Source organism: Panthera uncia, chromosome C2, assembly GCF_023721935.1.
Source record: "Panthera uncia isolate 11264 chromosome C2, Puncia_PCG_1.0, whole genome shotgun sequence".
NCBI classification, from domain to species: domain Eukaryota; kingdom Metazoa; phylum Chordata; class Mammalia; order Carnivora; family Felidae; genus Panthera; species Panthera uncia.
In genome coordinates, this window is record NC_064810.1 from 76,276,563 (window position 1) to 76,301,000 (window position 24,438).

Here is a 24,438-nt window from a genome sequence, read left to right on the forward strand (position 1 = left end):
ATACCCCTTGAAATAAAGGGTATAGATAAACCATCCAAATAAGTAAATAAAAAAAAAAAAATAAGTTGTTAAGTGCAACTCAATTTCCTTTCCTTTAAATTACATTTAAACAAAACTCAATGTCCCCCACCCAAAAATACATACTGTATATTTATATATTTATATATATAGTCTTAGACTATAAGGGTGAAAATGCTTTATAAAAGTCAATGAGAAATCTTTGCAGCTTAAGGAGACACCCACTGCTCTTTTGCTCACTTCCACCTAGCCATGGTAACTTCAGTTCTGCAAGCAATAGATTTGGAGGCTTAAAGCCAGAATCAGAATCAGATGCCAGGTTGGACATTAAATCAAAGGTAGCCTCTTACTTCTTCTTCCCTTAAGAAACCAGACTGAGAAGAGGAAGGAGAAGACCTAGGGAGAACGCTCTGAAGGTCAAGCACTAGTGCTTTGTAGGGAGGCAGACAGGTGGGGACAGGATGGTAAGAGTTCACACGGTGGTGCTCACTCCCCCTCTTCCTTGATGCGCTGTTGCTTGTTGCGACGAGCATCCATGTCAAAGTTGAAGTCATTCCACTCATCGCGGGGCGGGAAGGAGATGGTCTGGCGCAGGGTGAAGCGCACAGCGTCAATAACGCGCTCGCCGCGGGTCTCACTGGAGCCCACGCTGACTGTGGAGGCACCACTTGGGGTCCTCAGGAGGTGGGGAGGGGAGGAGAAGTCGTGGAGCTGTCGGTGGTCCAGGATGCCCTTCCAGATGGCATGTCTGAATTGCTCAGGGATTTTTAGACTTGCCAAATCCTGTGCAATAAGAAAGGGGAGCAAACAGATTTAGGACAAAGGGACAGACTGACGATTTAGTCCACATCATTTTATCATTCCCCAGTGTTCTGATTTAACTGTCCTGAATTGATTGATCTCCAAATTGGAAAATAAAATTAATTCTCTGATAACCCTTGCCATTATATGTAAGCAAAAGGCACAGCCTTGAGGTGCCATTTCTGCTTGTGGATAACACCCCACTTGCTCTCTAATGGTCTGTTTTTTCACTAGTAAAGTAGGGATAGTTAGATCAGAGGGCAAAAGTCCTAAACCAAAAACATGAGATAGAGGTACCTTCCAACTCTTAAATCTACCTGGCTCTAGTCACTAGAAGAAAGATATCAGTGGAACATCACCACTGCTCAAATGAGTAGATGAGGAAAAAAAAAGTTTATTAATAGGTAATGAACACTCTCTGTATACCAGGCACTGAACTAATTATTTTATATACATGATCTCATTTAATGCTCAGATTAGTGGTAGATACTATTGCACCCGCTTTATAGATTGAAAAGCTGAAGTTCAGAGAGGTTGACAAGTCTAAAGTTACACAACTAAGTAAATGAAATGGGGACTCAGGACAGCCTCTGAGCCTAAACTGCCCTAATGGCCAGAAGGTCTCTTGGTGTTTGGATAAACCAGGGTATCCAAATGCAAAGTATGTGTCCATCCTCTATTAATGGGGGTACAAGGCATTACAAATATGCCCGAGCTTAACTATCTGTGGAGACATCTCTTACATTTTTATCTGCATTATCTCTTCATTTGCTTGTTTCAGTGATGGCTCACATTTTTTTGTTTTGTTTTGTTTTTTTTGTTTTTTTGTTTTTTTTGGAGCAGCATGGTGGGTAGAAAGAACACTGTGTTTGGAGTAAGAAGACCTTGACAGAGGTTCTTATTCTGTCACTGAATGACTCTAGACCTTCATCAAGTCACTTTTTCCCTACTGGCCTCAGTTTCTTCATTGATAAAATGGGATCAAATTCCTTTTTACATCAGCACGCATTGTGGGCTCTTGTGTGAATATGGATGTGAAAGTACTAGACCAATTATAAATGACACTATCTAAATCTTAACCATTGGCATTATTACCATATTAAATTATTATTAACCCAGTCCGGCATCTTAGAAGGGATACTTATGAAAACTGCCAAATGTAACCATATCGTTTTTCCAGGAAGGGATGCCAAATGACTCAGACAGGTATTGAGAGACAAGCTGCAAAAGAAGTTTCTATTTCCAGTAATGAGATGGAAGAAGCTGAGGTGAGGATGCAGAAATGAGATAGCTTCCCAATTACTTCCCAGTTTGGACGTTTGCAGTATGGGCACTCCGATTTCCCATTCTGGCAGAAGAATACACCATAAAGAAGACAACCCACATGGAGATGAGTAAGTGTAACTCTTTATGCTTCTGGAGCTCTCAATAAGTCTCTAACGCTGTAAACTGGCCTCCCTCAATCTCCATGATTCTCTGGATAGATTTTAACTTATGATAGATGAGGAAATTGTTGTCCAGAGACCGGCACAAGACCTAGCCAACACCAACAGAGATGGACTTCTGGAGAACATCTGCAGATCCTAATAGCCAAGGGGGTACCTTGACACACTCCCCAGTGGGGACAGGGAGCAAGTGGATGGCATAACTTTAAAAAAAAATAGGGAAGGGACCGATTCTCTGTTCTATCATATAGGACTATCAAAGACAGGGCAACTCTCTTCTCCTCAATGGATGGACATCATTGTAAAGTTACCCAAAACCTGTCGAAACTTACTACTAAAGCATTCTCTATAGTTTTCACTTATAATTTATTCCATCAGGGAGCAGCAGCCAGGGTGATGTGTGGGGTGGAGAGGGGTGGGCACAGAGGCAGTGCAGTATGTACTTGTCATCACAAGGGCTGGGGCATTCTCATGCTGCAGGGGCATCTCTAGCATCGGTGCTCAAGGAGGGGAAAGAAGAGATCTCAACTACACAAACAGCAGCAGAGGCAGAGAATATTTCTTCCACTAGTCCAAAATGCCCTCTGGAAGCTGGAAGAGAGGATAGTAAACCCCAAAGAGAGCAGCATGAAGAGAAGCCTGGAAGGAAAATCAGATTGCCATAAGCCAGAACAATACAAGCTCCCAAGAATACAAGCCATTCATGAAGTGGTATAGGAAGCGCGCGTGCACACACACACACACACACACACACACACACACAGTCCCCTTCCATCCAGCTTGCTGCAAAAGACAAAGAATATCAAAGCCAGAGGGAGTGATTTTGAACCCAGTTTGATAAACTGAGGCTCAGAGAGGCAAAGTGATAACCCAAAGTCTCATTATTACTAAAAAGCATGGATGGGACTTGAACCATGACCAGTGAATTTTCTCAATGGTCAAGGATGGCTTGGCCCTATTCTAATATAATTGAAAATGAGGGAACATATGGTTCTAATTGAGAGGAATGGCTGAATCCTCCTTAAGGTCCTACTTTAAGGAAAGGCAGAAGAAGCCAGTTAACAGAGTTAAAGACCAGAAGCTTCCACCTTAGGACTCTATTCCTAGTTCTGCCATCAACTCATCATGCAAATGATTATAATGTTGTCTCTCCATGATTTAAAGTGAGGATAATATCACCTGATTCCTGATAGCTTCCCTGGGGTCTCATACTGATTAATGAGCACATCTAAAAAATTCTCTAAATTCTTTCGAGATTATAAATATCTTAGAGGTGGGAATTGGGTTTCCTCTTTCCCACTGAATACAGTATGTGTGCTATAGAGAATTACTGGCTGATCCGACAAGCAGAGGAAGACTGATCACCAAACTTCTCACGTATGTAGGCTCAGGCCTGGGAATCTTTCTAATATGGTAATGGTTTCCACCAAATTTGGAGACTGAGGGTATGATAACAAATTTTAAAACCAGGGGGAACTGAACTACAAGGTGGATGTCACCAGGGGGAGGGAATGAAGAAATAAAACTCAAGAGAAAAGTCTAACAGTTACTTACATCCATGGAGTAATGCTCAATCTGATAGATGGTGGTCAGCCCCTGGGTCGTGAAATAGTCCAGACATGATGAACAGCCCAACCTCGCTAAGAAACTGCAGAGGGAGGAGGGAAGAGGAAGGAGGAAACAGAAACAGAAAGTTCACCCCAACTGCATTGGCGAGATAAAGGAAAACCCAACATTATCGCCCTCGGATGCCCTACAGGAAAGACTAGGGGCAGGTGAAACATACGGAGGCCTTGGATTTGAGGTTTGGGAATGGTTAGTGACTTGAACTTTAGGTCTATAGAAATTAAAATCAACTCTGAAGATTCCTGCAGAGCAGTGATTTTCAAAAGGTGATTGGTGGAATTCTCAGGGGTTCTACATAGATAAGTGCCTTATGAGCCATTGCAGGGGGGTGAAAGGAAGGAGCCCAGTGGTCAGGTTCCCAGCGCTCTTGCCTCCTGCCTCTTCAAGTCCAAAAGAGCACCTCTACTCGAATTGCTTTGTCTCTGGGGTTTCTGAGAATGGTTCACGCGGCTAAGAAAAAAATGGAGGCTACTCTACTAGGAATGCTTTCTGATTTATGTCCTACTCAGAATACAGACCCCTCCTTTCTGGCGCTGGTCTCAGATTGGTGATGCCACCATCACAGAGCCACAGGTGGGGTGGCACAAGCCACACGCCTTGCCGTCTCTCTGACACTGTTTAGGACTGCCGCATCAGTCACATGGGGATCAGTACCCATTTTTCCAACAGCCAAACGAAAGGGTCATTCTGCACGTGAAGCAGGGGCAGATGATGTGCACTAGGCGTGGATGTGGCACCCACTCTCACTTCTGTGGGAAGAGATCTTTCAGGCTTCACACATTTCCCTCTTCTGGCTGTCTGAACCCCCTTGCCTAAGGTGTGCCTGCTTTGTGTATGGCAGTGTAAAAGCGGCCATTGGCTTCTTGAAAGTCCCTGTTGTCTCTGTAACCATTAAAACTTCTTTACGGACATCCCACTCCGACATAATGAGGCCATGGTGGCTGAGAGCTAGGAGTCCTGGAGAACGGGAAAGGGAGCGAGATAGCAAGTTTACGGCCCTTCTTGGGTCCCCAGCCCTGAGCACCAGTTTGAAGGCTACAACTGACCATGTGAAACTGTGAGGGAGGAGGAAGAGGGTAAGTGAAGATGAGGGGAAACAGGCATGAAAAATGATTTGCCTATAAACTCACATTTTCACTTTGTCCCCTATGGATTATAGTGCTTTTCCTCGATTAAACACTGCTGACCACTCCACAGATCAGAGATAACAGTGCTGAACACCCATCGTAGGAAGGGCTGCTTTCTTTTTTTCCCAACTGCGTACTGAACTCTGAGAGCATCCGCCCTCCACCACCCCGAGTTGCTGAGGACAGGCCCCCGGGGGCACATGCCGTGGACTCACCTGACAAGGCTGCAATCTGTGGGGTACGGAGGTGGGGGAGTGCAGTGGGAGGTGGATGGCATGGAGAGTGGGGGAGGGAGGGCCTGGGTGGGGCTGAGTCCATTCATGTCTCCAGCCATTGGCATGTGGGTGCCCATCATAGGAACTGAACAGAAGCAGGAGGAACAGAGAGGGTTACTGCCGTCATCAGTACCAGCTTCCCAGGGGTCCATCTTGTCTGGTTTAATGTTACCAAGGGCCTAATCCACCAGCCTTCCTTTTCAGTCTTCTCTCTCGCTGCACCCCTTAAGCACCCTATGTCTCATCCAACAGAAGACAACGTTCACCAAACTCCAAACTAATTACACATTTCTCGAACCCTGCATGTGCTCCTAGGACAATCTCCCCCCACTTCTTTCTAATGCTCTGTTCAACTGCACACTACTCCTGAGGTTAATATATTCCTCTTTGCATTTGCCTTCATGGCTTATATTTCTGTCTCCCTTGTTAGGCTAACTTCTTAGGCCTGGCACAGATCACGTGCTCAGTAAACTGAGGTGAGGTGAACAAGTAAACAGATCTGTGAATGAGAATGACCTCTGGAATAACTGTTTGGGAACAGAAGGATTTATTGCAATATTTGGGAACCATAGGCCTATTAAGCAAGAATGAAATGAAAGGTTCCAGCTCTTTCTTATGGTCCATTTCTGGATTGTATTCAGGGACACCAGCAACACTGATTGGTTTTTTACTAAACTACAAACTGGAAACATCTACCTATAGAGAAGAAGCGCTTAATACAGATCATATCTATGAAACAAGTTTTGTCTTCAGGTCAAAAAAAACCAGAGGAACATTGCTACTAAAAGATTAATGCGATTTGCTTTCATTTTCGTGAATAGCAATATGCTCCCAAAGGAAAGGCCTCTGTCACCAACTAGCCCCCTAAAGAGCACAGGCTTATTTTATCTTATCACTTTCCCTTCTGACTTTGCCGGTGCTATCAAAGAAAATTGTGAAGTATAAAGAAAAAGTAGGCAAACCGTAAATTACACAAATGTGAAGGAACAAATGGACTCTAAGATGTCACAAGAGAGGAAATAAAGTAAAAAAAAAAAAAAATGACACTTTTTCCTTTTGCTGTCAGAGTAGCAGACCTGTCAGGGGGTGAGGTTTGGAGCCTTAGGATGAATTTATCACTAGTGAGACAGCAGTTTGGCTCTAAAGTCTTTGTTAGCAAACCAAGCAACCTTACCACATACACCTGTGTCTCATGTAAATCTGAATCTTTGCCATCGGACCACAGAGAGTCACAACCCTAGCTTCCCTTAACTTTAAGAAAACAAAACCAAAACAAAACCTCTAATCTCTTCAAGGTAATACTGAAATGCAGGTTTAAAGGCTTGATCAGAATAATGAAGGATTTCAAAGGACAAGATTGAAGCATTATTTTATGAGGGGCATTGTAGGATACATGTATAGTGTTTAGACTTCTGAGTCCTTATAATACATCCTTCTGCATTTCTAGCATCCGTTTGATTTTCTCCAGTTTGGATATGCACTTTGCTAGATTTAGTTCTAGTGGATAATTCTATTTACAGCAAAGCTATATAGCAATCACCATTCATTTGGAGGCCCAATTTTCACATTGCCTCTCACAGTTATACTTAGTCGATGTGAGTAATCTGTGCGTGAATAAGTAAAAGGGAGACTCCTTTCTCTATGTCAGTTCCTTAATGACTGTATATAGGATGGCGTAGACAAGATGAGAAGGCTAAGATCACAGGGACACACAATCATAAGATGTTAAAAGTGAAGAGTGATACTTTTATGAGTGGAAACGGAGCATTAGAGCAGAGAGGTTACTTGTCCATAGTTGCATGGCTAGTCCTGCCATAGCATCCAGAGGACAACCTATTTCTCTAGACTTTAAGTCTACCACACCATGCTATTTCCCACATGTTGGATATATTTCCTTTTCACTATCTCAAAGGATATAGGAGGTGGGTCCCCCAACCAGGTTGATGGGAAGTTCATGGTTGTTTTCACAGAGATCCTTTTCTCTACTGAAGGAACAGCCTCCTCTATCTCTACCAATGTGCTTTGCCATGAACCATACACTTCGAAAGCGACGAAAAGCTCACCATGAGGAACTCAAGCCATTAGGCTGTGATCTGTCTGTCCCACTGTGCCTTTCCTCAGCTTAAAAAGCAAGCCTCTCCCCGCACCCCAGAGTGGAATCCTCCCCTACACTAGCCCTGTGGACCCATAAGGCGCAGCTAAACGGAGATGCTCTTACTGTTGGCTCCCATGCCATCAGGAATGGTGGTAGGAGTGAGGGCGTTGCGCTGCTGAGGGTTGATAAGCTGGCTCACAGAAGGCAGCTTGTTCATGCTGTTCATTTTGTTGAGAGGTGGAGAGCTGTTACCATATGAAGACTGAGTCTGCATCGAGGTCCTGGGAACATAAACATGGCAATGATGGTGAGCGGGTCATACTGAACAGGGCGGACTTGTCAGATCCCACAGGTCTCAGATCGAAACGTGGCCTTGAACTACAATTTGTAAAAATATTCCTCCAGGACCTATGACAAGAAATTATTTGTTTCCGTCTGAGAACTTTTTTTTTTTTTGTAAACTAGGGAGGGATTGCAAGGTTATCATCAAGTCATATTTCTCCTGAATTTAGAGTATGAAGTTGTATATCTTCCTAAAGAATCTCTTTTGTGAGAGGGGAAACAATTGCATCTTCTTTTTGCCTCTATTATTTTTTTTCTCCATCTCTTTCCCCTCTCTGGCCCTTCAACTCAAACAAGTTTGAAAATCAATAAGGGAAAAGAAGTCAGTGAAGACCCAAAGGCTTAAGAAAGACATGGAGATGCCAATTTCAAATTGCAGCTGAGGCCTGTTGTGTGTAGCTTCCTAGGCCAGTTGGGATATACAGAAAATGACTACGAGCACCATCAAATCGGGAATTTGGCAGCTCAGCCTGCTGTCATGCAGAGGCCACAACATGGAAACGTGCTTCCTCTGCTTAGGTGTTCGAGGGCCTTTGAGAAAACCCATGGGGATGCCAGCTGCCTTTCTACACAGGAGAAGCCCGGAGCCCAAACAAGTCTTCTGTTGATTTTTGACAAGTCTCCTGGGAGACAAAGACCAACAAAAAAATTCCACTTAGCATAACTTCAATTTGGAAATTTACTCGGATTGGCTTGTCATTCTATGCATCATATCACATATGATATTCCCTACCAACTGTCACGTCTCACTCTCTGATTACAGAACTAGTGATATCTATGATCATTGGAGCAGGATATAGCATCAGAAAAACAAAGTTTAAGACTTCCTCTAGCATACACTAGAATCTATAGGTCCCCGTGTTGGCCACTAAATATCTTTGCTTTTGTTTTATCACAAAAAAACTCTATAAATACATACACACTTGTTCAAATTGGATGTTAGAGGTAGAAAAATAGTAAGAAACAGTCCCATCTGTGAGGAGCTCATACAGTAGTGGATACATGGGGATAACAATCCAACCTACCTTATAAGGCTGTGGTGGGAACTGGAAAAGATAAGATGAGGAAGAACTTTATGGGCTATATGCCATTTACAGTGAGTAACTATGACCACAGAACAAAGATTGGAACTATGGTGGGAAAACTCCCCTTTTACAATTTCCAGACAAAGTGCGTTATTTTTTCCTATTTGTCTCCTTCCTGCAGTCATATTTATTATAGTAGATAAGAGAGTGAAAAAACAGTTTCTCTAACATTTTATTTTGTATATATGTGTATATAAAACACTCTATGTTTTATATATATATATATATATATATACATATATATAAAACTCTATATTATATAAATTATATATATGTATTATATACAGAGAGAAACTTTGTGTTTGTATGTGTGTGCATGTATATATATATATTTGTATGTGTGTGCATGTATATATATATATATATGTATTTGCATAAATAAGTATGGCAATTGGTGTACAATTAACAATTCAACTGTGTTCTATAATTACTGACTTTAAGGTAGGAGGGCATCGCTTTTGCTGTTTAGATCTTTTCAAGAACTCACAATTATAGGTCCATGTTGTATAAACAGGTGTTTACGTAATAAACCCTCCCAATTGCAAGACACTTCAGGTTACTAAGCTCTCCTTTATCCATTTTCTGAATGATTTCCACATCCCTCTGGAGGAGAACATGGTCTGGCAGGGCAGGGATAGGCAGAAATTATTATGCCTATTTTACATATGTGTAAATATAAGGTCTTAAGAATAAATGGGCACAAGTCACACATTACTAAATGATGAGTTGAGGGTCTCCTGGTTCCTAGCCCAGGAGTTTCTTTCTTTTATTCTGTGATAACTTTCCAGAAACAAGACAGTATTATGCATTAGGTCACAGAATCAGGAAATGGGTTAAGTGGTAAGAGAAGTGGGAGAGACTGAGATATGGTAGGGGGCAAGGGATCTAGCAGTCAGTCCCCCCAACTATCATCAATCCAACTATCATCTATCCCCGTGTTGAAGCCTAGTGTTAAGAGCTAGCACGTTGAATATACTTAGGAACACTTGTAAATCCATATCAAAGTGCAGAGAAGCACAGGGAAAAGTGGCCAAGAGATGCTTTGCCAGGTGCTTTTTCCATTTTTTCCCACTCCGGGCGGAAAAATTCCCCCTGTTCAGACTCCAGGGGCAGGTTGATCTTCTGCAGCCTAAAGATACCTCTCTCTTTCTCTTCCATTTTCCCAAATCAGTCAAATGCAAAGCAAGAGCTTATGGAAGCATTGCTTGAACCATTAATATTCACCTTTAGGAAAATAAAAATATTTTTTAAAGCTTTGCATTTTTCCTGTGTGCTGTAGCATAATAAATTCCTTCTTCCAAATCCTATTACACTTCTCTCCTCTGTTTCTTTTTGAGGTCTGTATTTTTGACCATTTTATTAGGTCATTTATTATGAGCAGCCTAAACTATTTTAGGAAGCTAGCTCAAAAACCATAGATGAACAAAGAAGGAACATGAAATTTGGAGTCAAACAAAACATCCAGGTTCATCTTCTAGATTTGACACAAATTAATTGATTTTGGATGTTATGCAAGGCTCTTGAGTCTTATTTTCTTTATCTGTAGAACAGGTATTATACTTACTCTAGAAAAGCTGCTATAAAGACTAACATGGAATAATATGGAAACAACCTAACAGTCTATCAATACATGAGTGGATAAAGATTCGGCATATATACAATCACATATTACTCATTCATAAAAAAGAATGAGATCTTGCCATTTGTGCCAACATGAATGGACCTAGAGGGTATTATGTTGAGTGAAATAAGTCAGATAGGAAAATATATTGTATGATTTTACCTATATGTGGAATCTAAAAGTAAAATAAATGAACAAACAAAACAAAAACATACTCATAAGTACAGAGAACAAACTGGTATTTGCCAGAGGGACCAAGGATTGGAGGAATGAGCTAAGTAGGTGAAGGGGATTAAAAGGTACAAACTTCCAGTTATAAGATAAATGTCACATGGATGCAAAGTACAGTATAAGGAACACAATCAATAATACTGTAATAACTTTGTATAGTGACAGATGGTGACTACACTTAATGTGGTGAGCATTCTGTAGTGTATATAAATGTCAAATCACTGTGTTGTACACCTGAAACTAATATAATGTGTTAACTATATTTCAATTAAAAAAATAATAGAGGGGCACCTGAGTGGCTCAGTTGGTTGAGCGTCTAGCTTGTGATTTCGGCTCAGGGCATGATCGAGCCCCGTGTGGGGCTCTTCCGAGGGTGGAGCCTGCTTAAGATTCTCTCTCTCTTTTTTCCTCTCAACCTCTCCTTCACTCACATGCTCTCTCTATCAAATAATAATAATAATAATAGGGTTTTTTTTTTAAGTTTATTTATTTATTTGGAGAGAGAGCGAGCCCATGCATGCAAGAGGAGAGAAGAGAGAGAGAGGGAGGGAAAGAATCCCAAGCAGTCTCCACACTGTCAGCGCAGAGCCTGACAGAGTGCTCAAGTCCAGGAACCCTGAGTTCATGACCTGAGCCGCAATCAAGTGTCAGACCCTTCACCAACTGAGCCACCCAGGTGCCCCAGTAATACCAGATTTGTAAAAATAATAAAAAAAATAAAAAAGTAAAATCTATTATATTCTTTAAAAAGAAAACATTAAATTAGATTATATGAGAGCCCTGGACATTGTCCCGTAATTTGTAGATGCTCAAGCAACTTTGGTTCTTTTTACTCTTACCCTCAGTAACAAATGTTTAATACTCTCGTTTTTGGTCAAGGGAGTGAGAGGCATCAGTTTAAGAATTAACAGGAGGAGGTGAAAACTATTCTTTCTTGAACAAGTCCAGGAATTAGGGTGAGTGGATAAATGGGGATAAGAGAGTGCCAAAAAGTCAGAAATTCTGATTGCCTCTCCTTTAATGTGGAAGAGAGGGTTAAAGCCACAGGGAGCAAGGTCAGGGCAGTCTGTTTATCATTAAGTTTTCAATGCCTGAAATACAGTGAAATACAAAGAGTATTCTGATAAGCTCTATGTGCTGTGGAAAAGGGAGCAAGACTGAATAAGTCTGTGACCAATTTAAAGGCCTTGAAGAACCACCTTACCCCCCACCCCCCTTACACATATAATGTCACAGTCATTGAGTGGAAAGTCCCAAGGATTATTGAGGAATCTGAAGAGAAGGAAAAAGTGTACAAGGACAATAAGGATCTGTGACGTGATGGGTTTCTTGCCCTCCTCCACCCTCCCAGTGCGTGCACGCGCACGCACACACACACACACACACACACACCGAAAAAAGCGATAGTGTAGCAATCCTCAGAAAAACAACCAGGAGTAAGCCTCAGGCTGTTTTCTCCAGATTTCTTTAGATTTTTGCAGGAATCCAACATAACAGAGATGTAGAAAGACATGTTTCATGTAATTCTAGTTTTGAGGAGAAATTCTGGAAAAGTCAAGTCCTAGGTCTTAACTTTAACAGCTCAGGCTTCTGTGTACATTGCTAAGAAAACAATTCAGTATCTCAGAGCTGTAGGTGACCTTAAATCATTTAGGATGAAAAACACAGGTTTCCTGATTACAAGCCTTGTGCCTATATCCATGGCAAAGAGCCCAAATTCTTGAAAAGACAAATTCAAAGTCATCTCCATCTTGATGGAGATATATAGAATTCCGCCAAAGGATTCCTTTTTTTTTTTTTTTGGTTTTTTTTTTTTTTTGCCTTAAATCTTTCATTGTTGGTTAGAAAGCAACTCTCTGGTAGAATTTGGTGATACCTGAGGGTAAATCTAGTCCAGCAAACTGTTTCTGGGGTGCAGAATTTGAGAGGGGAAAGATATAATGAAGATAAAACAAAATACCCCCTATCTCAGGAAGGTCAAAAAAAAGGGAAGCCATGTGACATCAGAAAAGGAAGTGTTCTTCCTCAAAATTTTGCCCACGACTGCCCTGCCAGTAACCTTACCCTCCAGTTGGGTAATCTTGCTTCTAAAGACAAAAGGTGGCATTGATTCTCTAGATAGATCAACTGAAATTATACAATATTTTCCATTAGTTCAAGTATATACATTTATATAAGTCACTATACATGCATTAAAAACTTGCATAAAAATGGGGTGAAAGAAAAAAAACTTGTGAAAGAAAAAGCAAATGCAAAAAAAAACTAAACATACTCATTAACCCTTTTAGGGATTTGTGAACCCCTTAAAAGGGGATTGGAAAGTTATTTGAAAAGACCTCAACAGCATAATGAGTGCATCAGATTTTACTAATATACTTTGGTCTTGAAGATAATTTTTTCTTAAGTATTTTTTCAAGCTACTAGATTACTTATTTTTATTCAGAACAAGTGTTTTTGAAGCTTTTAAAAATAATTACTCAAAGATTAGAACATAGTGTAATTAAAACAAAAATGGACAACAGGTTCCACTACAGAGTTCTGGATGATGATTTGCTAATGCCCATGCCACAGAAGCCGAATTATTTAATAGATTGGGATTTGGATTTGATTCAAGTTTGGCAATTTCATATATAGCTCGAGAGCTGTTCAGAGAGGTAGGCAAATGATAGTATAATACCTGACTCCTCATGGTGAAATTAAACACCCACAGGGCTAAAATATATTTCAAGTTGAGGTAGGCATTGAAATTTATTTTTAGAACTGATGACCTTAATACAGAGCATCTTAAATAAAAACACCAAATACTGACAGAAGTGGAACAAAACCGAAGGGACTGTTCAATTACTCTTGTTCTTAAACTCACACATGGTACTTCAAGCATTGATAGGAAAATATTCTAGGATTAAGGAATTAAAAAGCAAGAGAGACAGAAAGAAAAACTGCAAGATGAACCAAGATGCAAAAGTTTATTGAAAATTAAAATCACACATCCATAAAGCAACAGCCTCAATAACAAGAAATCATTGCTGTGATGACACAGAATAAAGGGCTGGTGATTTGGTGTGGGGAGAAGTGGGGGGAGAGTTTTCAAGTTTTTAAACTATTATTTTAAAATACATTTCTAAAATGGAAAGCAATAGATTCTCTAAACTCTTTGAGCGAAAAAAAAAAAAAATCATCTATTCTTTCTATCTTTAAGTTTCAGACCAGGAGTTCAGATTTTCACATTGTCTACCTGGACATCACTTAAATAAAATGTAAGTGTCCTGGACAAAGGAGTTGGAACAGTATCAGCAATATGGCTAGTTTCATGGTAGGACTGAGAGATAGGGGCTCCAATGAGCAAATTAGTCATAGATTTGGTGAGAGGCCTTTGAACCCCATTTCGGCCATTGAAATATGATCTTTAACTGCCTGGAATAATATTACTGAGGTGGTTTTACCCTCGTATTAAAATGACAGATTAGGTTTATCTGCCTTGGGGTCTTAACAATCACTTGCGGGGTAGGGCCCCGGGGTTTCCATGAGCAAGGAAGATTATCATATCAGATGCCAACAAGGTGGCAGTGGTAGGATCTAACACAGTGTTACTGAACTTTCTATCTACATATTGAGGGGAGGACACTAATAATGCAAACTCTCTAAAAGAAGAAAAGAACATCCCCCCACATTGGCTACTTATAGTAATTATCATCTCTCTGCCCAGCAGTACACTTGACACTTCAGTGTGTTACTATTTGTAATATTATTGCATGACCAGCATTAAAAGGGCCTGACTGAAGCTCTCAGTCATCTAGAATTTTCTTATGCACAGACAATAACAACTTTTTTCTCCTTTTCTTAAAAAGACATCTTAAGTTTGAGACCTGCTCAAAAGCTTCTTTATGAGTTTTAGAAACACAACAGAAGGTAACAAAAGGGTTCCAATAAACATCTTAATGCCCCTCTTTCCAACCTGAGCCCCTCCCTTCTAAGAAAAACACAAAGCTCACAGACAAACACAGGGGTTCCTGACTGCCCAGTGCTAGATATAAGGATGCAGAATCTGTGGAAAATGTCCTTTCTTGTAAAGTTTTGAGTCCCTTCAAAAGATTTTCTCACTACTGGCTGTATGCCTTTGAGCAGTTGGGTCTCTGAGCCAAAGTGTCTTCAAGTTCTGCGTACGAGGGCTGGACACACACACACACGTGCACGCGCGCACACACACACATACATGGACACACAAGAAACACACGCTCAAAATACAGATATGGGGTGGGTGTGGTCTATGGGTACACTGATCGGTTTGGAGGGCTGGAATGTCTAAAGAAGACGTCAGACTGTTTCGGGGTTTCTCTCCGGGGCTCCACAAGCTCATTCCTGAAGCAGGCTGAAAGGAGACTGCAGAGAGGAACCAGAGAAAAGAAGAGGTGAAGACTTAGGACTTCATATATTCACATCAACTGAATACAGAAATACCCTCCTACCTTCATGATCACAGTAAGACAGAATAGAATGACCTACAAAGCTATTTTTGCTCCTTCCTCATTATCCTCCTTTAAAATTTCTCAGAGATGACTTCCTCTCAAGATTTTTGTGAAGAAATGAGATAAAGTAGTGGTAGTTCACTAGAATTATCAGAATCACCCATAGAACTTTAAAAAAGAAACAAACAAACAAAAAAACAAGATCCCTCAGAGACCAGGCTGGGGCCCAGGCATATATATTTTTAACAAGTTCTTCAAGTGATTCAGTTGAGGACTAACGTGTCAGGGTAGGTCAAGGTACTTAGTACAGTGCTTGGCACATTGGACTCGATGACTTGAAAAGGGAATGCAGAGACAAGAATTAACATTAATCTTTTATAAAATGTCATTGGCCCAATTATGATACCTCATTATTGTTCCTGTGTAGCCTAACTACGAAGCATGAAGAAATACGATCTTATCAGTATGGGGACTGCATCACATGTATTTGTAAAGAACTATTAATGAGCATGTTGTATGTGCCCAGATTGAGGTGGATAAATATCTTAATCCTTTCAGTCACAAACTTGGCCTCCAAATGCACATATCAAACTCATGAAAGCAACTTTTACATGATTAAGAAATCAATTATGCCACAAGGATGCCAGGAACAGATCCTTTTACTTTGCTCAAGATTGTGTAACCCTATGAACTGTTTGGGAATTATTTCCCAGATGGCTTTGAGTCACATTTGGTTATTCCTTACAAAGGAACAAAGCCATTTTTATTTGGTTAGGTCTGGAATTCAGTAAAACATCTCACCAGCAAGAATTGAGATCATCTTAAAGAATACGCCAGAATATGAATTAGTAGGGGCACAATTTACTCTCAGATAAAGAATTGTAACTGACTTCTTGTTTGGAGATTACATTTTAGGGCTTCTCTTGGAGCAAGGACTGGATGGGACAACACACAGGAATCATCTTTTAGTTATGACAAGAGTATATATACGGACCACGAGGGTCCAAACTTTGAGATCTAGAACTGAGATTAGTGGTGCAATGAGACGTGAGAACTTAGAAAAGTGATTTAATCTATCTGAATTCAATTAGCCACAGGTTTTTCCTCATTACCAATTCATGGCTAATAAACCTCTGCCCTGAAAACTTTCTAACAGAGCTGTGATGTTCAAAAAGTAACCCTGTATAAACTGTAAAAGTTGTGTTGTTCCTTGACCGAGAAGGTTGAACCAAATGAAATTGTCAATATCCACCTGTTTTTTCCTCTATGAGATTGGCAATTGCAAACAAATACTCTGGACATATGAAGGATTTCTAAATCAAACTTAGAAATATGGTCTAAATCATACCTATCAACAAGACAGAGATTTGTGTATTCTCCTCTCTCCTATGTTGATAATGCTGAAAATATTGCTTGCTTCTCCCTCAGCTATGTAATCTGAGGAAAAAATACCAATACTCTTAGAGAAAGCCATAGCCAAATGAGCTTAAAGAGGTAAGGCTTTGTACTGAAACCACAAGGATACATACCAACTGACTGATACAGAGATATAAAAGTGGGCATAGATATTTATTTTAGTTTTATTATTATAACTTTCTTAACCAATGAAGCAGACAAAACACTGCAAAGAGCTGTGTCTTCCAGATCTGGCTTTCATCTCACCTTGATTATAAACTGGTTATAAAATCACAGGCACAGTCATTGGGCCTCAGTTTCCCCAACTATGGTAGGATGAGATTAGAACCATGACCTTCCAGATCCCACTATGCTCCACTGTTCTCTGACTGATAATCGACAATCATCAAGGGATCACCAAGGAGAAGGAAACACTCCTCAGGATGCCACGTTTGTATTACAATTAAAATAAATCCATACTGTAGAAACTCGAAAATGATTTTCCAGGAGAAAACAAGAGTAAGGCTAAGTATAATTTTAACAAAATGATGTTGACCTGAGATCATGGTGGAAGCCAAGACGGAGGATAAACTACAGGAAAAAAATGAAAAAGCAATACTATTGGTCCAAAGTGCGCACATCAAAAGATTGCTAAAAAGGTCTCAAGTAGCTTCTGCAAAGTTGTCTTAAGAGTTAATGTCCCTTGGGGCACCTGGGTGGCTCAGCTGGCTAAGTGTCTGACTCTTGATCTCGGCTCAGGTCGTGATCTCACGGTTCCTGAGGTCGAGCCCCGGGTTGGGCTCCACACTAACAGTGCGAAGCCTGCTTGAGATTCTCTCTCTTGCTCTCTGTCTATGCACCTCCCCTGCTCATGCTCGCTTGCTCGCTCTCTTCCCTCCCTCTAAATAAATAAACTTAAAAAAAAAAAAAAAGAACCGTAGTTTCTTTGTTAAAAAAAAAGAGTTAATGTCCCTTGAAAATATGAAGGCAGAGTCCAGTGTCAAGAATGGGTCCAATTTGTCCTCCCATGAGATTCTTGTTTCTATAAACATAACCCCAGAATGTTTATTTCAATGTGGGCAAATCAACAAAAATCACACTTCCTTGCAAATGTGTATAAAGCCTACTTATATCTATACCAATTTGATTCACAAAAACTCAGTGTAAAATTTATTTTCCATAAAGCCTATGATCATGAAGGTAACTGTGAAGGAATTTTTGAAAAAGGAAAACCATGCACAAATGAAAAGCAAGCAGAGAGAAAACACATAGTGAGAAACAGAAGTAACTCAGCTGAAAATATTTTATTGCCACTTAGTGGAAACTGTGTATTTTCTTCCCACTAATTTTCCCTCTACTAAAAAGAAAAGCACAAAATTGATCCCTTACCAGCATAAAATTGGTACTATATTTTTAGAAAGGAAATCACAGGCTATTATAGGCATTTTCCAAGCTGATTTTTTTCTTTTCAAATGATTGCCAGGGAATTAGATTTCCATTTTTCTTTGTCTAGTCATTCATACTCTTTCTTGGAGATTTACACATAAACAAGAGAGCTGAAAAAAAAAAACCGAGTGGAAGAACGCAGCAACTGGAGAATTTATGCAGATGTGTATTACTCATTCGAGACCCATGTATATATGATACAATAAAGACAAAATGAAGCCAAATGTCTATATTTTGCAAAGATTTCATTTGCAGTGTCACATTCTTCCATGCACAAGGTGCCACACTGAAGTTAGCTCTTACACACCGTGAGATAGTAACTCAAAAACATGCAAGGACGCTTTTAAATGGACACCCCAGGGAAGGGGGAGGCTACTATTTCCTCACTATTTATCTGTGGCTACACATGCGAAAAAGGGATGATATGTTTCTAATGTCTTCGGGGCTTTTTAAAAATAACACAAGTTTAATATGCAGTTTCTCTCTGATGAAATAGATTGCTTTATGAAATCCAAATTATAAAATAATTTCCCTTCAGAGCAATGCCACCCAGTCAGACGACAAGCGCTGGATAACTTCTCACGTGGGAGCACAGGGTTATGTATTCTCATGTACACCATGTAAATGAACACAAATTGCCTATGCCCCCAGCTGACTAAGGTAGAGCTTCCTGGTTTATCAAATCTCCAAAATTATGGCACTAAACTATTCCTTCTATGGTATGATCTAGAGAAGTTGTTTAAAGTTGTCTTATTAACTTATACAATGTTCAGAATAAATTTCCAGAGCTTTCTTAGGATTCAAACGGTAGTCTGATTAGGAATTCACCACTAAATTGTAAACTATGGAAAGGTAGGAAATTTTCCCTCTGTCCGTAATGCTTTCCCATAACAGATCTTCAATAAAAGTTTGTTAGGTGAATCAACTCAACTATTCTAGACTTAGCTGATGATAAGGTCACAACACTAACCATATTTTGTGTCCAGATGGGCATCCCTAACTTTCTCAGACAAAAGAGATCTCTGTTAAAGGCTGTCGTTTTGGTAGATGCCAAAATACCACTTTAAAAATCACTGGAGGCTTTCCTAAAACGTTTTCATACCTCTCTACTTTAGGATACATGTATTAGCTTCCAAATATTTCTAGCAAAAAATCTGAGCTTTGAGAGGCATGAAAGATGATCCCACTCATTTATCTAGAACAAGAACTGGCAAACTACAGTGGATGTACTTTGGGCCATAGGCTAAGAATGGTTTTTACATTTTTAAAAGGTGTGAAAATTCAGAAGAAAAAGAAGGATTATATCATGATATGAAAATTATATGAAATTCAAGCTTTAGTGTCCATAAAAATTAGTGGCCACTCGCATTCATTTATACAATGTTTGTGGTTGCTTTTGTGCTACACAGACAGAACTGGGCAGCTGGCTGCAAGAGACCATATGGACTAGAAAGCTGAAGATGTTTACTATTGGTGTTTTGCAGGAAAAAAAAAGTTTGCCAACCTCTTTGCTAGATGGTCAGGCTTTTATAAACCACATCATTTAATAAGTATCAATGTGGCCTGACAGTACTTTTTCTGTTAACTGGGGGAAAGGCAGGAAGGACTATCACAGAGTAACTAGTTCAGCATGATATGCTACTATGTAATCTTTCTGAGTTCATTTTGGCTGAGCCAAACATTTCCAGAGTGCACTGGAGGCAATTTCCGAGTGTTTTTTTAATACCAGGGCATGCATATTTGGGAAAAGGTACTTATCCTCACTCGGTCTGTAAGTGATGTTACGGGTCTGTTTCTTTGATCCTTGCTGTATGATTTGACAAGAACTAAATCGGCTTTAAACTTGAATATATTAACATACATTTTCTTCTGATATCCTAAAGAATATGTAGGAGTGGCAATGGGAACTCTGTTTGCAACCCTGATTTCTCATTCTCCTTTGGGATATTCTGTGTCCCCAAGAAAACTCCTGATTAAACTTCCCACTCAGCCTTACTATAAAACTTTATAATTATGATTTGCAAAACTTCATGCTCAAAGTAAATGGTGGGATCCCTTCCAAGCAAAAAAGGTCTTCAATGCTCAACAAGCCTGAAGTCTTTTAAGGGAGAGCACAGTTCTTTTCCACCCCTCTGCTGCTCACCCCATATGCCACAGGCAGGGGTGCTCAGAGGTTGCCTCCTGACTATCCCAGATGCAGCCCAACTCCTCAGCTGCATTTATGTTGATTAAAAAAAAAAAAAGAATGAGAGACCTCTTTCTTTCACTTTCCGTAGTTCTGTATAGTTGCTAATAATATATCAGAAATTAACCATTATTTATTGTTCATTTGCTGTAAAAGACAAAATTTGCCTTAGGCAAGATGGTTTTGGCTTCATTTCTTTTTGTCTGGAGAGTAGAGTCAAATGTTTGAATTACTTAGACATTTTACATTATCTACAGAGACTCTGGCAATATTTTCAGTATAGACACAATATCTTACTGAAGGTAACAAGGGATTATTCTTAACCACAGATCAACAGAGTCTTGACTTGATAACTTTCCTTTCTCCCATAAGAGCTATGCTATTCTGATTAGTCACAAAACAATAGCATTAAAGATCCAAGAGTCAAGGTAAAAATCAACATATAAATAGGTTGCATGCTGATTCTGATATGGTTGCAAACTCTGGCCCAATGTATGTAAAAATGTATTGTTGGAAGACAACCTAGAACAGAGATGCTGAAACCTGACAATAAGACTCCACTTCGCCCTGTTGCATCCGGGCAGTTTCCCAATGAGCACACACTGGGTCTCAGAATCCTCAACACAGTGCTCAGATAAGTCACTTGGAGGAAAACCTAGGCGCTAACCCCAGTCTACTATGGTTTTCCCAAAAGTGGGTTGTTTGCATCCCCAGAAAGGTACAGGACAATCCACTGGGATAAGGCAAGTTTACGTGTTTTAAAATATACACATTGTTACTAGAATAGCCTGTATACCCAAAATTCTTCTATTGATAGAGGTGTATGGTTGAGGCGTGGAGAGAACAAACTCTCTCTGTAGGAGTCTCTGTAACTCACTTGAAATGGTTTAGCTTCATTTCAGAAGCCGGGTGGAACTCCTAAAGGTATGGAAAGAAACTTAGAAGGTGGTCGAAACTAAAGAAGGGGCCCCGTACCAGCTCATGTGAACCTCTCATGTTCTGCTGCCTCACGGCCTCTTCTACGCCATCCACCCATTGCCTTGCTTCTACCCCAAACAAACAGCCACTGTTACTCACACCTCCTAAAATGACACATCAACACACTCACTGTTTCTGAAGTAAATGTTGGTGCTGTTGCTGCTGTTGTTGCCTGTATGTCTCGATTGTGTGCTGAGGAAGGTACTGCATGAGTTCCAGGGACTCTTTGATCTTCAACAGCATTTCATAGGTCTCACGGCCCCTCACCTACATGAAGGACACAGGAAGGAGAAGGAAGCATGAAGAACTCTAGAACAATTAGCAGTATAGTCAATCGTCTTTATCTGTGCATTCTGCATTGACGAATCTGCCTGCTCGCTAATGTTCACTGGTGACGTGAACATCGGTACTGGGGGTGGTGCCCTGTGGTCATTTGTGGACGTGCGCAGAGCAACACATTTTGGTTGCTCAGGAGAACAAGGGCGTGCTCCGCCATCTTGTTTCACGGTTCCTGCTGCAAACAAGTATCCTTTCCATGGTCTCTTTACTGCCACATTTTGCACATTTTTGTGGTTTTTGTTGGTGAACCTGTTCTCTAAAGTGGTCCCCAAGGGTAGTGCTGAAGTGCTGTCTAATACTTCAGGTGCCAGAAGGCTGTAGTGGGCCTTAAGGAGAAAATGTGTTAGATCAGCTTCATGTAGGCACAAGTTATAGTGCTGTTGGTCATGAGTTCAGTGTTAAAATGAATCAATAGTATATATTAAATAAGGTGTCTTTACTGATGGGCTGCTGAAAATGTGGTGCCCAGAGGCTCACGGGAACTTAATCCTATATTTCCCCACGAGCAATGATTCAGTATTTAAGATAGCATTTGCAGGGATTTTAGAAGACAAAACTACCCAAAATAATGGGAATGCGCTGTAATTAAATATCTCTGAAAGGCATTCAGCTGAGGCAAAATAGGCTTCTTCTCTCTTTAAAAGAGTCTCTGAAAAGGGTTTAAAAGTATGAGCAGGACCAGGACTGGAGCAAGGCAAGCAGGGCCCGTGAGCACTTGCAGAGCCCCAAGAGTGAGTGCTTATTTAAATTCTGCACCCTAGGCATTTTACTTGCCTCACCCCAGTCCCCTCCCTGAGGATGAGAGGCAGGGTTTGTCAGAAGTCAGAAATGGAAAGGTTTCCTCTCCCTTAACTCTTACTTGCCCCAGCTCTGTGATCACCTCTGCGAAGCTCCCCACTGACCTCACTCAGTCTTTTCACGAGTCTTCTGTCCTTTCTAGGTGCTGCTACTGCATCATGCCTGATACTCCAGAGGCAATTATTTCATTATATCCTAACTGTCTCCTCGCTAGAAGGCAAGCTCTTTGAAGGTAAGAGTTGTATTCTACTGATTTGCAAATGCTAAAGGCCTAGCATATTTGCCACCCCAACAGACACCAACTAAATTCATGTGAAATTAAAAGCTTCCCCCCTCTTTTTTTTAATTCACACAATCCACTGTGGCTAATTCTTCACTGCACGTTCAAGATGTAACTGATTACACAGGACCTCCTTCCTTAGCACAAACTGAAATTTCATTAAAAACAGCTTCTCAAGTGGTTCCTATCTCAGCAACTGAAAACACATTAGGTCTTTTGGAATACGTGGGATATCAGGAAAATGTTTAACTTAAAGTTCACAAGTCAGTTTCCATATGTAGCCTGAGAAAAAAGACACCGAGAATCTTGGCTAACTCACTGCCTGATTGTTTTACTAGCAAGCAGTCTATTGCCCTGAAGGTCAGGGCCCAAAGAAGGTAGGGAAGCAGGTATGGCACACCCAAACCTGTTGGTTTGCTTTAGCTTCCATACAGGGAGGCAGCTCCCAGTCAGATCTCCTGGCCTTCCTTGCCTGGCTCTCAGGTCAATCAAGATGGCGTCAAGGGTTATACTCGTTACCAAGACTTGACTGCCACTCTAGATGGCCAAAACCTAAGGTCATAAGAATCCAACAAACTTCAACCATAGTCGAAGACAGGGAGCCTCAGCGACCGTAAGAAGACTCATGTTCCTTGTAGGAATGAACAGTGCTGTTACACAGCAACTGGGCTGAGTCTCCTGGACATTCACACGTAACTGAGGACTCTGTCTTGCTTGGCCTTCTTTATAGCACTTCCTAAAAGAAGTCACAGTCGAGTCTGGAATTGTTGTACTGTCAGATCTGTGAACTCTGTCTGGCAAAATTTCAGTCTTGGTGACGATATGGCATGACCATGCTGTCTAGGAGAATCTTAGGATTCTTAAACAATGAACTGCAAATTAATAATAAATATTTGGGTAAGAAAAATTATATTAGAACAGTAACTTTGGCTGGATGGGTAGCGGGAGAGGAGCCTGCACTACTGACGTATTTCAACATTGGGGAAGAAAGGGATCATTTCCTGATTTTTCAAACGATAGCTTCTCCCTGTTTTATCTCCCTCATCACCACCACCCCTTTCTCATTGTCACAGATAATAAGATGACACAGAGGAAGAGCTCATTCAGAGAAGGTAAAATGAAGTAATTGTGAATATTCAAAGGAGACTCACTGGTAAATATAACAGCTCATCATCTGGGGATCTCCGTTTTTTGATGGATGTCATCTGGATGCCGTGTGTGTTCTGACGAAAAGCTAGTGGAGGGAAAATGCAAGTTTCATCCTGGGAACATTTCTGAAGCACTAATACATTCATTAAACAGAGAGTAGCCTCCGCAACACCTGTGAGATTTGAGTTGCCAGTCCTAAACCTCCATTTACTTGCTGATAATCGAGTTTGCATTAAGGGCACACCTAACAATCATGAGGTGGGGGAGGGGAGTGAGCAGAAGGAAGACTTAGGGGAGCTGGCCTAAGTCATGTGCAGGCATCCCTGTGTCTTGCTGGCCTGCGTCTGCGAACAGCTGTTAAGGAAAGGAAGATAAATTGGTTTGGTGTTTCATGTTTCAGATCATTTGTCTTCCAAGGAGGGAAATGTGTGTTGTGGAAGTTGTCTTGGCCATGCATTCAGCTTGTGTGTTCAGCCCGCTCGTGGTAGTGCATACATCACGGAACTTCAGACATGCAGTCTCATTTCCAGGGCTGTTTTCCCTTTGGGAAAGTGAGTGAATGCAGTGCATAAATCCCTAAGGTTTCCAAAATTAGCAACTACACCATATATCCAGGATATAGAGCTGATCCTTTTACCGAAGCTAAGATCATCTATTCTTACTAAAAGTTACTAATTTGTAGGTAACTGAGGTGCTCAGGGAAGCATATAGAAGCTATACCACCAGACAGACTCAA

The 24,438-nt window shown here is 40.6% G+C and overlaps 1 protein-coding gene across 1 annotated transcript in view; it reads right to left on the reverse strand.

Moving 5' to 3' along the window:
* Window positions 1-14,497: 14,497 nt before the first annotated feature.
* TP63 (tumor protein p63) overlaps window positions 14,498-24,438 on the reverse strand; it is a 211,954-nt gene continuing 202,013 nt past the window's right edge. Inside the window, exons 9-11 of the mRNA XM_049628416.1 lie at window positions 23,705-23,787; window positions 21,267-21,403; window positions 14,498-15,046 (exon numbers count right to left, since the gene is read on the reverse strand). Of these exons, the coding sequence (XP_049484373.1) occupies window positions 14,932-15,046; window positions 21,267-21,403; window positions 23,705-23,787 (335 nt within the window). The 3' untranslated portion in view covers window positions 14,498-14,931. The remainder of the gene's footprint in view (window positions 15,047-21,266; window positions 21,404-23,704; window positions 23,788-24,438) is intronic.